This window comes from Melopsittacus undulatus, chromosome 3 (genome assembly GCF_012275295.1).
Source record: "Melopsittacus undulatus isolate bMelUnd1 chromosome 3, bMelUnd1.mat.Z, whole genome shotgun sequence".
Lineage (NCBI taxonomy): Eukaryota > Metazoa > Chordata > Aves > Psittaciformes > Psittaculidae > Melopsittacus > Melopsittacus undulatus.
This window is the reverse complement of record NC_047529.1, coordinates 86,552,756-86,567,708: the sequence shown is the minus strand read 5'-3', so window position 1 is coordinate 86,567,708 and position 14,953 is coordinate 86,552,756. Positions and strand designations below refer to the sequence as shown.

General features: G+C 39.7%; 1 protein-coding gene across 3 annotated transcripts in view; it reads right to left on the bottom strand.

Annotated features, from left to right (window-relative positions):
* Positions 1-270: 270 nt before the first annotated feature.
* The window catches only part of KIF25 (kinesin family member 25), a 41,132-nt gene continuing 26,449 nt past the window's right edge, over positions 271-14,953 (bottom strand). Inside the window, exons 10-15 of one of the 3 annotated variants that reach the window (XM_034060796.1) lie at positions 12,380-12,529; positions 11,156-11,332; positions 6,445-6,596; positions 3,944-4,141; positions 1,503-1,658; positions 271-946 (exon numbers count right to left, since the gene is read on the bottom strand). In XM_034060796.1, coding sequence (XP_033916687.1) covers positions 789-946; positions 1,503-1,658; positions 3,944-4,141; positions 6,445-6,596; positions 11,156-11,332; positions 12,380-12,529 — 991 coding nt within the window. In that variant the 3' untranslated portion in view covers positions 271-788. The remainder of the gene's footprint in view (positions 947-1,502; positions 1,659-3,943; positions 4,142-6,444; positions 6,597-11,155; positions 11,333-12,379; positions 12,530-14,953) is intronic. The other 2 variants (XM_034060797.1, XM_034060798.1) reach the window with 2 other exon arrangements.

The window sequence follows — 14,953 nt, the reverse complement described above, 5'->3', positions numbered from 1 at the left end:
GTAGTTGTGCAAGTTAGGTCCTATTAAGATCTATAGTTCAGGGCCTTTTATCACTCACCCCAAAATAGGCAAAGCTGAACTCGGCAATGTTGGCATTCACTCCAACCATTTAAACTGTTTTCAAAAAGCTGTATAATCTCTTCTTTGCTTCCTAAGCTATGTTCCAGAGGGATGGATAGAGCCTTACTCCTTTTTTTCTCCTTCTTATTAGTGCCATTACTTCCTACCTAAAACCAGAGAAGAGGACTGCACTCATTACAGATGATGGATTCATTTACACTCCTACCTGTTGATAGTGCATCATAAATGACCCCATCTATGCTAGACAGAAGAGCAAGCTACAGGCATGTGTCTTGTTTTAATCTAAGCTGGAAGGAAGTATTTCACTTGCTGCTTTGAAGCACTGGAATGATATATAGACTTCTATCTTCTACTGAGAAAACAGATTGCACCCTTGGCCTTTCAGAAGCCATCCTAAATCAGGGCTCTGTTGATTTAGTTCTACTTGCCCAAAGAAAACACATTTCCAAAACCACATCTTGAAGTAGCTTTCCTAAAACAGCCTGATTTATTCTGTCGTTCCACCATGGTTGGTAGCTGTTGTCAATACTTGCTATTATCTTTGGAGCAAGAACATTATCAGCAGGTTTATGACTTACTAATGCCATGTTGAGGATTGTTTATTTTCTCTGGCAGTTGATACCTAAAAGAATGGGTTTAGGACAGCGATATACATTTCAGTCTGAGGAACTCATTAATAATACTTTAATCCACAGGAGTCTTAGGTTTTATTTTACTTTACTCAGCACTGGGAAATTCTTTTTCTTGACTTGTCCTCTTTGAACTTGCCGAGCACGAGTTCCAAAGCCCAGAGACTGCATTGATTCTGTTAAGTACTTCTGGTCGGGAGAGATGCACAGCATCACCAACAGCTTAGCATCACCCCCTAAAAGAAGAAAACGGACAAAACACAATTACCTCATTATTTTCAGTAAGTTATACATTGGTAATGTACTGATCTACAGAATAGCAAGCATAGGCTTATAGGCTTCCTGCTGTTGCTTTCATGAAGCAGAAGACTGCCCATGAGGAGGGCTGTTGACAAGACAGCTCCTTCAAGTGACCCAGACATAGTGTTAAGGAATGTGTAAATATGTGACTACACTCTGTAGTAACAAAGATTGAAGCTGAACTTGCAAACTATACCTGACATGAAACATTAGTGAAATGCAATTGTTACCCTTTACATGATCCTGTTAGAGATGTTGTGGTTTTTTACAGTGCATTCCTAAACTGAACCTCAGGAACAGGAAGGCTTAGCCAAATTCAGGAGCAGTTCAGAACTCTCACTGTACTCACACTGCTCCAAAGCCAGTCTTTGAACAGAGGCCCACATACAAGGGATGAGTACAGGATCATCCTCTAGTTTTATATAACAAAGGAAGAGGAATATTGGCAAATTTATATTGTTAAACAAAAGACAGGAAAAATTCATCCCTCACCTACAGAGTCCTGCAGGAGATGTGTGAGTTTGCTGTTTCGATATGGTACATGAGATCGCTGCTCTGCTATTGCTCCAAGAACATCTGCTAGGGCAGACAAGCTGCGGTTAATAAATGAGGTCTCTCTCAGTGCTGCACCCGTCACTCCAGACATACCTACAACAGTGTAAATAAAGGCAAGGGTAAAATAAAGCTGCTTCAACTGTAATATGTGAAAAATTCTGTTGCTGTATCATCTCCTTCTGATGCAACATTTTAAATACAAGTTCTGAACCATGGTTTCCAGTCCACCCATACCAACAGCAAGACAAAGTGGTTTTTCACTCTGGATTGCTAGTACATTGTTCAATGTGACTGCTCTTTTGAAGGAAGGTTAAAGAAGGTTCAGTGCTGGCAGATTGTCTGCATGAAGTGTCTCATGTTAAAGTTGCTCTCTTCAGCTGTACAATTCATCTTGTCTCCACATGTATTTGGAACAGGGAACTGAGAAAGTAGGAACACCATAAGATCAGACAAGACAATGCTGCTTTTGAAAACATGAATCCACAGGGTCCCCCAGAGAGGAGGCTGTTGTGGTCTACCACTTTTTATAGCAGTTAACTAACTGTCCCATTTGTATTCCTTAGGAAAAATAGGAGTGACAGTGAAGGCATAAGTTCCAGAGACAGAACTGTACAGCAGCCATAAGTGTGAGGGGTTTATGTTCACCAGAGTCTGCAAGGTGCTGTTTTGTGGTATGATTTGCTGTAAGGAAACTGATAAAGGAAAATGATGCCCTTCTACCATCCACCCAGCATGATGGTATGTAGCTGTGCTACCCTTGAACAACTGGAAAGGCTTGGTCTACACATCACATTGCACCAATTTAAAGAGATGCTGCAAGCTCAACTCTTCGATTGGTCTCAATGAGTGTGCAGTTCTCAGAGTTCCTCCTGTCTTTACCTCTTCCATTTCAGGAATACAGCACTTTCCAAACTGTGAGAACAAGAGAGGTGTTCAAGAAATAAATGTGAAAAGGTTCAGTAATAGGAAAACCCCCAGCAGCCTGGATGGTGAGGGCTGGAGAAATGTGACTGTGGAAGGGGATGAAGCTGGAGTGGTAAAATCTCTTGGCAGAGAGGCACAGGGCAAAACAGTTTGGAAGACCCTGTCATGGTCTGTATCTCAGACCAGCTTTACTGGGGTCATTGTGTATGTAGCCATCCCCAGACTGCAAGTAAAGATGGACTCCGAGACAGTGGGTATCACTCTAAAGCAGAAAACTACAAATAGGTGATGGGGTACATGTTTAAACTGTTGATTATCTACATTTGGTTAGATAAGCTTCCACAAAACATTTGGCTGAGTTTTCAAACTGGAACCTGGTTTGCTAAAAAAGGACTGCTTATCTTGTAAATGCTGTACATGATCCAGGATGGCTGTAGAGCTAGGAAGGCAAGGTGCTGAAGTGTGTGAGAAGCCTCCTGTACCGTTGCTCGCTTAGACCTGTTCACATTCTAGCACAATTATGAGTTACCAGCTGCCCTTACTTATCAGAATAAGTGGCAGAGGTTAGTCTGCTGCATGTGCTGGACCACGTCTAACACTGATGTGAGCACAGCTCTTCAGGCTTCACTGGAGGACCTGACCCGCTGAGCCCCAGACCAGGCAAATGTTTGTCCCGGTTGAGAGAACAGACACACACCCTATTGCTCAATTACATGTTTACCAAACAGTTTCCAGCACTCAGAGCAAATGAGAAAAAGGATGAATTATATTAGGTTTCTCTAGAACAAAAGTTTAGCAGCAAGTAACAGCAAGAATTCTTGGCAGTAACGTAAAAGATTCTTTCATAATACTGGTTCAGTTTTCAAAACATTATTTCTGGAATGGTATGTTTGGCTGCATGGCTTTTCTTGGTAAAAAAGCTTGTCCTTTAGGAAATAATCAAGTTTTTGAAATTATTGTGTGCATACAGGAGGCAGGAGGAGGAAAATGCTTTGAAGAAACAATGAAAACAATATTATCTTGTCAACATCAACTTCCTCCAAGACTTTTTCTATAATAAGGCAGAAAACCCCACACATGGTGATACCAATTATTACAGATATGTGTAATAGTTAAGTAATTTATGCACTTTAAATATTTCTGTGCAAAGATATGCTAATTCTCAGAGTAGAAAAACAGGCTTAATAAAACCAGTCTGAACAAATAATATACCTATGATATGGGTAACCGCCCCAGACTTATTTTAAGCTTGTGCAGTCAGATTTTCAGTTAAACTGTACCAGCGTAAAGCTAGAACAATCCGCCCCCAAAACTCTGTTTATGCCAGGATGTGTGGGTTTAAACAGCCCCATGTGTGAAAGCAGGGTAGCATGTATGCGTACATAAAGAGGTAAAGGCTACTATTGTAATCTGGCTCTGGGAGGATCCATGCCCATACAGACATGTTTGCTTACCGACACACTCACTACCAGCCAGGTCCACCAGTTGCAATCTAGTTTTGACTTGCTTCATTTTCTCAGTTGCTTCAAGCTGTGCTGGTGAAGAGGCTCTGGAAGAAGAGGTGGATTTACTCTCTCTCAGTTTTTGTGGAAAGGTGCAGGAAACCTCTTTGTGTAGTCTCTGACTCGTTTGTTCATCTTCCCATGAAGTACCTGGTTAGTGGAAAAAACAGTTTCTCACTGACACTGGAAATTGAGATGAGGAAAAATGGGGCATCAACAGAGGAAGTACAATATATGTTGTTTCGAACTATTCTGACAGAAGCTATATACAAGTCACAATCAATGGCATAGGCTGGCTGAATCACTTTTTCTTTTTTATTTAATGCTTTGCTCATCAAACCAATTGTACTACTTGGTAACAAGATACAGGTTGTGTTTTATCCAATTATCCACATTGTTCACACTGTTCATTCAAAGTGAATATTGGGTGTTTGGGAGCAGTAAGCTTTGAAGTCTGGTTTTAGATCTTTGAAATATCATTACCTGCTCGTGCTCTGGGCAAAAAAAAAATATCCTCACCAGGCCTCTGCAGTTTTGCCCTTTGCTGCTTTCCCCTCTAGACTTCCTTCAGCTCTCGTATCCCACTGCTGAATCCCACATGATGAGCTAATATCCTCAGTAACATAGCTCCCACTTGTTTAGGTTGGTTACTGCTGGTAGCTCTGTAGTTGCACTAGACTGCTTCATATCCTTCTTTTTCCTGACCAGCAGCATCTGTCTTTCACTCTCTGCTGGGAAGGAAAAGGAAGACAGATTCTCTGTGAAAGCCACTTTCACATTAGCTTAGCAGGAGTATATGCAAAAGCAGTTTTCCAAAGCAGTTTTTCTTTTTTCTCCCCCTCAAGTGTTTTGGTTTTCATCCATCTCTCTGACAGATGTGAAAGAATAAAGGGCACATACTCTGCTACAGGTAGTAGAAATAATAGACTTGGAGACTTAAAGAGCCCAGTTGCAATAGTACAAAGCTCCCAGCTGCAAAACTTGAGTAAGGAGCAGACTAAATTGTGTTGTAGAGCTCTCAACCTCTCAAGCTAGGCTGTTGCTAAAACCCAAGCTAGCTGCTTGCAGTGTAGACAGAGCAGCTGTGTTAGTATACACAGAATAAATAGCTTTAGGCCATAGAGTGTAAAAATAAGTGTTCTCACTCCTTCAGTTTTAGATGAGGAAATTAAGAAACTGCTCTCCTCAAACTGGTAATGCTGAAACAAAGTTCTAAAAGACTTTAATCAAACCTGAAAAGTGCTGGCTTGTCAGCCCTGGCTTTAGGTGCAGAATTCATCACTGACGTTACAACTCTAACTTAGTCACTTTAAGTCTCCAGTTTTGAGATACTTGACAATTGCAACTAGCTTTTAAATCAGGATTTTCTCCTTTTAAACAAGACAGAATGTGTTGTCACACTGCTATAGTGAGGTCCCATTTGCAGTGCTGCTCTACCCACAATATTGCATATCTTCATCCACATGCTATGAGCTGGAAGCCCTAGTCTGCATTCAGCATAAATCAGACATTTCTGTGAAGCTTTGCTACCAGGAAATATGTCATAGAAGAGTGACTGCAATGAGAAGTGGCAAAGGGAAGTCTGTACTAGACAAGATGACTGGTACTCTATTGGTGCGAACACTGTTTTGAAAAGTACCTCCTGTCTGATTGACACAAATCTGTAACTGGCAAGAGCTAACACCCGGAACACTGGAGCTACAACATGTGAAGGAACTGTGTCTTTTGGCAAGGCCCATGGATAAGAGAGGGCTCTGTTTGTTCTGTTTTGCTAATATTGTTGGTTTAATTTCTGATAGCTATCTAAGGAAAAAAAATGTTAAATATTTTCCATTTTTTAAACCCATACTGTTGTTGTAGAGCATGAAGGAGATGGACCACAGCGCTGAAAGCACGGAGCCTAATTACATGAGCAAAAGAAAACAAAGTTAACACCCCCCCCCCAAAGTTATTCCTAAAGCAATAAACTGGTTAAGTCTTGGTGTGGTAATGAAAAGTAGAAATACAGGTTTTGCTATAGTAAATAAAACAACTGTGCTGTCTGTTCCTACAATGGCCTTTTATTAACAGTTCAAGAAACTCAATTTAATGGATGTTTTTGCAAGGCAGCCAGTAAAACATTTTTTTTTTCAACCTAAAGCATATGATAATCCCTAAAATGCCTGGTTACCTTACAACAAACTTACTATGAACTATACTATAAAACTTTAAGAACTTCTTTACATATGTAAAGATACGTAAAGGAAAATGAAAAGTTTTTATGAAAGTAAAAGTTTCAGTAGCATCAAACTGTTATTTTAGAAGGTAAATAGCAGTTAAAAAATAAAAAAGAACTGAGGGAATTGATTAAACATTGGAAAAAGGAGAGAAAACAATATGAGAATCTCTCAGTCCACAGACTGTTTTTCAAAATCCAACTGGCTCTAGATGTATTTCAGTAACGTCCTACTTACCAAAGCTATCTCCAGAGGCAACTGTGGTTATGGTCAGTGTAACTACCAGATGAGAACGAGAGGAATGAGCATGCACCAGTGTTGGGTGCCTGACTCTCAGCTGCAAGCCTTTGTTGACTAGATGCAAAAATTCAGATGCACTTTCAACAGTCCTAGGAAGTAAAAAAAAGTAGAAGAGTTAACTGACTCGCAGTAAAAATCACACAAGAAAGCTGACAACTTAGACATGAATCTGAGCATTTCCACTTCCCCACTCTGTGCAGCTCAAAACTGAGAATAGTGTAAGGAGCTAGAAAACAACTGTATTACAGACTTTTTCAGATGGGATATAGTCAAGATGAAAATTCAGGACAAAAGCTATGATGTAATACTGAAAGTGAAGAAGTGGCCTTCCAGCCTTGTATAGGTACTGTAGCTCAGCTCTAGAAGTGACTGAAATTCCTGTACCTCTACACTTTGGAAGAGAAGGCATAGATTTAGACACTCCTAGAATCTGGTCTTACAGAAATGGAGATGTCCAGTTAATGCTAAGGTAGCTCCTTTTCTGTGAGAGGTACAGAATTAGGGGGAAAAAGGTATCCTTGGGCCTTTGGAAATCATATTTTTCCTTTAGGTCCAGAATTCTTGGTAAAAAGGTTAGTTACATGGTTCAACAAGCAGGGACTCCAGCACAGCGTCAGAATACAGAGACATAAGTTTCTACAGACCATATTATCTCATACTATCTATCTGCTTTTCCAGAGATATGCAAATATGATCAATTGAAGGGCAAAAACCTAACACAGAAAGTGAAATAAAGTGATCTGGTAAGGAAGAAAACCACAATGATTCCCCACAGGTTTGCAGTGTTTAAAACAAACAAGATTGCCTACCCTTTCCTGTCAGTGCACTGCCTTCTTCAAAGACCACACAAGTTACATCACCTAAACCCTAGTTTCTAGATGGGGGTATAGATTACTATGTCTGCATATCACAGCCTGGTTACTGAATGCCCTGTAACACCAGCACTATTAGTAAGTCTCCTGACAGGCTGCAGGCTTGGTTCCACATCACTGCAGTCAGCAAAAGCAGTCATGTGATATAAGGTGAGGGCTTTGTGACTTAAATTTGGCTGATTTCAATGAAAGTCACATTGGGCACAGACTTATTTTATGCTAAGAGTGGCCATACTTGAAGACAAAAGAGCTGTATCCAAGTAAAACAATTTCTTTTGAAAACAAAGCAAGGGCATCTGAGGAACAGAATACCACTTACCCATACCATCCTTCTAGACAAGTAAGAAGAGGCAGCCACCTAAAAGCAGTTTCTTGTGTAACCAGGGCTGCAGGAGCTAAATGATCACTACAGACTTTGCCTGTCAATCCACATGCTGGCCTCCCCTGTAATATCTCTTACCTCTGTACAGCCACTGGTAATGTCTCCCTGGTTGTTTGACCTGCCACCAGGAGGGAAGCAGTGGCTTTAGTTCCTACTGGCAGAGAAGACAGAGCCTCACACTGGAGTGATCTGACAGTTGCCTCAAGTCCAAGGAGGCAAATCCTACCTTCCTGAGTTTTGTACTGCATTTTCCAGTAGCAGTCAGCCAGGACTGGAAAGTTTGAGGTAAGCAGCCTTTGCTAGGATGTAGCAACAGGCTGTTGGCTTCTGCAGGCTGCTGCTGTGCACTGGCAAGGGGTCAGTGCTACAAGCCATTGTCCTTTAACTAGTGTCTGCAGAAGAATATAGGCCTTGGACTAAGCTGTCAGTGCTGGCCTCCTACAGGGAAACGGCAGTTGACTTTGGAGAGAAACGGCATCCCCAGCCCAGTGCTGCAAGCCTGGCGCAACAACCTCTCAGCAGGACTGACAGTAATGATTTTTAGTATAATCTCTACAACTTTATCATGCTGTACGTACTGCACGTTCCAGGACTAGATCCTACAAAGAGAAGCCCTGTTGTGGTTAGGTTAAAAATTTGATGCTGAATGTTCTCCAAAGTCAACCAAGCCATAAAAGAAGAAAGAGACTGAGGTTTTTGTGATTCAGTAAGATGTACATGTTAGCAGAAGAGACTACTGACATTATTGGATATATGGAGAAGCCAATGAGACCTAGCAAGCCAATATATTCTAGATGAAATATTATCACAAATGAGGATGTGTTTTTATTCAAAGCATCAGCTGTTTACTTTACATTTTGGGCAGCTGGGTGGCCTTATTCAATGATTCCCTTACTTTGTTTGGGTTTGCTTTTTCTTATTAACCTTTCTGTGTAATTATTACTATAACCTGTTTAAAAATTGGACTTTTTTTGCTGCTTGTATTGTAATTGAGATACAAGTCCATATTCTTACTTATATTTGCATTAGAATTCAGTATTTATCAATTGATTAAGTGGGTTTTAAGACATGCTTAGTTCAAGGCTCCAGGTTTCTTTGCCATAAATTAAAAATTACAGAAATAAAGAAAGCAGACATTTTATTAACTAGAAGGACAAATGAAACCTTATTGTAGCTTCTAGTTCTTGTCTCTGTGGCACAAGCTACATCTTGCCCTTCCCCAAAGCCTGGGAAAAGAGATGGGTCACCCACTAACTACACAAAGATCCCCTGGGAGGGCAAGTAGGCACTTTTCAGGAATGAAACCAGCTGAAATACTATACTTAAAAATTACTTGGAGGTTCTGATGAAGCAGGAAAAGTTTAACTTCCATCGTATCCACACTATATGTACCCATCTTAATTTTCTAAGTCATATAGTTCCTTTTTCTCCAGTCAAAAGAAAAAGATTAGCTCCTTCCAGAAAGATTCAGCACAAAAAGGTTAGGCTCTGCTCCCAACCTCTTCTGAAGTTTTTCATTCCCTTGACAGCAGAGCTTTTACCAGACACTAATAGTTGGAGTAGAGTCACAGTTGGCAAAATCCAGGAACAGAGACTGAGAATCCTACAAGTCAGCGTAATACAGACAGGGCAAAAGGATTCATCACTTCAAACTCCAGTCATTTTTAATTCATTCCATGCTCTTATAGAGCATGCAGAGTGCAATCAAGAATGCAGAATTTCTCTGGAAATCATATTTAATCTCAAGACAGAAGAGCAGGCATACCCTGGATACAAATGTTAATCCACCCTAGAATATTGCAGTGATTATTATTTCATAGAAAGAAAGGACAGTTACATAGCCACTGTGGTGAAGAAAGGCACTTTACGATTTCTCTGGGCTCCCACTTTTCTATGAGCAGTTCAAGGGCTAGAAAATAGAAGTCAATGAATGAGTATAACTAGGGAGAATGAAAGTATGCTTGTGCAATCCTCCAGTACTTTCTTGTATTTTTATCAAGGCTTGCTGGCAATAGCATAAACCCATATGAGCAAACAACTAGGAGTCTGCTTAAGTGACTAAGTCCCACAAGACAAAAATACTGCCTTCCATTATTTCCACTGAGGGTGTATTTTATTTTAACTGGGGGGGGGAGGGGAGGGAGGGGAAGAAGGGATGCTTTTCATATCTGGCTTCTAATTCCTTCTGGAAAAGTACAGATTAGACCATGATAAACAATTATTATAGGAAGTGAAGAAAACCATTGTGTTTTCCTCAGAAACATAAAAAACCTATAACATTGTGCTAAACATTTCAATAGGGCAAGATGTTTCTTTTCACAAACATAATTTAGCTTAGGAGCAGAATACAGTATATTTAAGTTTCTAGACTTCTCTGTAGTACACAAGAGCAATGTCCCCTTCTGGAATCTGTTCACATGCTGGGTGCTCACATGGAGATGTCCAGTAGCTGAACTCCACTGGGTAGCATCACTCCTCTGGTGGCACTAGTACTGCTTGTCATAATTTTTATTTGCTAACATTGATTTAATACTAGCATAAATAATACAGCCATTACTAAAATCTGAAGCATATTCACTCTTGTTATTAGTTGAATTGTTATGAACATGATTTTTTACAGTCTGATCAGCCAAGTGTTTTATGTATAACAAGAAAATAGTATACATTTGCTTTGTATTCTACACATATGTAAAACCAGGAATTATTCCCATGTGAACTAGGACAAGCCTTTATAATGATTAATAAGTACAACAAAGCATTAAAGTAAGTATAGCTGTAGTCTTAAATACCTTAGCACTCCCTATACCATCAAGATGTATGAATAAGAATCCAGCTGACCATGAACCAACCATGAACACTAAGCATTTAAGATGGGTATTTATATTAAAAGATCCCTTCAAATCTTATTCTAAGGTATTTTTTTTAACCCCAATGCATGTAGGGAAAGCTAACACTCTACAGCTCCTTTAAAATCTACAACTACATACATTACTGTTATAAGATGTAAATTTTATAATCTAGTAAGACTGACGAGTAAATGCTCTGTAACAGATTACCCCTTCTTTTTCTACAGCTGATGAGAGGACATAGATCTATCAGCAAAAAAACACACAGCTGTCTTCAGGCTTTCTGAGTGGAAGGTGCTTAATACAAGATTATAACCCAAATTAACTGTACTGTTGTTTCTGAAAGCATTTTGACAGTTGCAGCCCACTGCAGTCTAATAGCCTGAGCTAATGGAAACAGTGAGGGCTTGCCATATGTTATTTTGCATATGGCAAGGACTCATTGTTTAGAAGTGATAACTGGTGCCTGTAATGCAGTTTTGTGACAGCTATACATTGCACTGACACCAGATCATGGTCAGATGATAAGGATCAAATCGTGTACTTACTCATGAGTAAGCAATGGAACATCGCTCTTTCCTTCTCTGGTTGTGACAACATCACGTTTGACGCCAGATACTTTTCCACAACTATCTTTGGCCAGAAGATCAAAAATTTCATTATTATACACTTCTACAACAGAAACCTCAACCCAGTAACTTCCTGGTGGCTTTTCTGAAATAAGCCTGGAGAATAAAAACAGGGGGGAAAAAAAGGAAAAGCTAACCAATGTTGAAGTCAAGCCCCAGTCTGTAAATAAAGAACTATTCATTAACTGTAATCTAACTATAGTCTGATAAAATTGTTTATTAAATATCTGCAGCCATGGCTTTGCCTCATCCATACACTAAGATTAAGATGAAGAATCAGAATATACAGTTAAATTACACATGAAGCAGTAAATAAAACTTCATTTTCCAAACAGCTGTTCCAGCTTAAACTGGGTTTCACTACTAGCCTCCCTTCTTCCTTAAGATTTTTTTTGTACCATTTCTTTGCTAGACATTACATTCAGAGCTCAAGGTATGATAAACAGAGTGCAAGCAATGAACAGGTAGAGATGGTAAACTGCAAAGCTAGATCTTTAAGAGATTGTTAGTCCACAGCTTCAGAAAATTCATTAACTAAGGAGAGTATTTACAGTCAGATATAGTTATTCTAATACAAAACTGGATCTTTGATTTAGCTTATACCCTTTTCCAAAAGAAAAAGCTTAGCTGGAAAAGATCTAATGGCTCTTCTGTTAAAACACAGAAGTGTATCAATTCAAATCATGCATTAGCTTAAACTAAAAAATCTAAGAATTCTCAAAGTAAGAACAGATTGTGGTAAAAACCTTTACTATAATTTTTCCTGGGGACCAGGTTCTAATCTGGATCTTTTCAATCTATTCCCATCACCAGTCTTCACAAAACATGCAGGAACTTAATTATCCTTTGGAGTCCTGCAACTATGGTTGAAGTATTTTCAAAAGTTAATCAGGAGCCTGAAGGACAGACAGGCAGATAACACACAGAAAGACTGCGTAATCTTATTTATTTTCTTAGAAAATCAGACTAAGCAGGAGAGAGACTAGAAATCTGTATCAAAAAATCAAATACTGAATGGCAGTCAGAGAAACTATAAACATTAATCACTATGAAGCTGGAATCTGTTATGATAAATATATTACAAACATAATTTCATCCTTTCTGTAAAGTTTCAGACGACTGCCACTGCCACTTGGTTGTTACCTGAACACTTCTTGGGTAGCTCGAGGAATAATTCCAAGTTCTGATTCATCTTCTATGGCAAGCACAAGGTTCTCCTCTGACTGTGGTCCCAACATTGTGTATGTCTTCCCGCTTCCGGTTTGCCCATAAGCCATGATGCACACATTGTACCTGAAAGTTAAAAGAGCTTTCATTTTCTTTACCATCACCAAATATGTTTGTTAGGTGGCAAGTCAGACCCCAAACAATTTGGGAATATTAAAGAAAATTCTTTGCCCTACGTTTTCCACAGCAGAGTCTCAGACATACCTGATTCTTAGAGAAATAATTTAATAATTGAGTGGAAGGAGCAGCTCAAGCTGGGTGCCTCTGGGGAGGGATCCAGAACAAAGAAAATCCTGGGGTTTTATACCCTTACATTGCATGCACCCAACCATCACACACTGTTCACGCATCTCTTGGTGCAATTGGGAATTTTGGTCTGCTAACTAAACTTAATTCACAACAGGGAACGCAAACTGAAACAAAAAATAAATACAGCACCCCTGCAGATTTCTTTCTGGAGATCTTAAAGTCTGATGGAAATTAAAGTACTACTCACAACATTGCCTAAACAGATTTTATTTTTTAAGCAGAATTGAATGGATGCTTTTAAGCAGAGTTTAAGGGACGCTTAGCTTGGAATGACTGATGAGGTTAGACCTCCTGTCTGCCCAACTTCCAGTTCATGCACTACTGAGCTGCTTGTTAATCAGCTCCTGAACCACTGCAGTTTACAGTACAGCATTTTAAAGTAAACCATTGCTGGGTTTGATTTGTCTTACAGTGCTACACTACAAACCACAGCACTAATATCTTAACAGCTGGGAACAGCTTAATAGCTGGGAACCCTTCAGCTTTCATAGTCCTTTTCAGGCAGGCTCATCAGTCACAGCCACTTGGAAGAGATAAGACTGCCCTAATAGTAAGAGGCATACATTTTAAACCAAATGCATTAGTTCAGTATAAGCATGCACAGAAAGAATACTCTGGAATAAAGGTGTTAGGAACTGTTCTGATACAGACTTGTAGGAGGTGAAAATGTGCATTGTCATTGCATAGGTACAGGCACCTATGAAACACAATTCATCATCTTCTGAAGTAGACATGTAAAGTACATCTCATGAACAGGACTCTGAAAATGCCCATTTCTCTGCACTGAAAATAATAAAGTCCATAGCTATGAGTTCTGTTGTGGATGTCTGTGCTGCAGGGATCTGAATTTAGATGCAAGAGTCCTATCCAGAAAGTGTGATTTATCCAGCTGCAGTACTACTTTGTGTTGAGGACCAATACCAAACTGTATGGTGGAAGGTTGGTCCCTACTCAGCTGCATCTGCCTTGCAGCACCTGCCAGCACTTTGGTATTGACCACAGAATTGACCACAGAACTGTACCAGTAAGAACTCCTGGAAGACACACAGTTATGCTGACAGGACTGCTCCTTCCCTGGACTATCTTGTTTGCTCAGAGGGACACCATGAGCGCAATCTCAAGGAGAGCTTTGCAGTATGCTGAAATTTCTGTTCTACTGGAGGTTGCAAGAATGGGCTTGCTCCTGTTCTGCCAGGGAGTAAAGTTTCACTGCTTAAGCTACCTCCTCTGTGGGCAGACCTGAGCAGCTGCTTTTGGTTATCCGATGCTTTTCCTCATATCAAAAATGTTGTTTCAAGCACATGCCAGCGTATTTCAATGAACACCCCTCATATAATTATTTCAAATTTATGGTTTCAAGTCATGAAATACTTAAATGGCCACTGCAGAGAAAAATATTTGCAGTTATTTTTTGCATATTAAACATGCCTATAAGCAGTTCTTTTTGGAGAAGTATTCAGCAAGCTTTCTTTTGCTAGAAAGAAATGTGGGCTGATAAGCAACACAGCAAATACCTGGGTACCCCTTCTGGAGATGCAAAATCAAAGTTGCAGCCAGTGAACCTACAGTAAGGTCCTCTCACAGGATGCAGAGTATAAAATAGAAGTCTAGTCATAGATTTGGTGAAGTAAAGGAGATTAACTGAAAATAAAGAGCACTGCAGCAAAATTAAATGGGCTAGACAGAGCTGTAAACCTGAAATGAGTGATTTCTCTAAGAATTCACTGCTGACATAACTTTGCTTCCATATATGTTAGTGGAAGAGCTACCACTAAGTTTGGTAGTTTTCAACTAAGCTTACAAGGAGCCATTTTCACAATTCCACCCTAACGCACACTGCGTGGCCAGCCCATAACTTTTTGAGATTTCTAGCCCTCCAAAATTAAAGAGAACTTTGGAACCAAAAAGAAAGCCAGAAGTTTGCAAGTAGTAGTTTTCCTTAGGAAAACCAGAAGGAAGCCTTTTTAGAAGTCCTTCAAACTTTCATATAGTCCAGCTATTCAAGTTTTCCTTAATTGCTAGTTGTTAGAAAGTAAGCATTATGGGCAAAATAGCTCTGACAAGATACAGATGATCAGATTAGAAGCTAAGTAGACAGGTGCTTGTAACACTGAAGATAGAGATGCAAATCAAATATCAGTGATAACTTCTTCACCAAAGCCAAAACAGTAAGCCCAAATG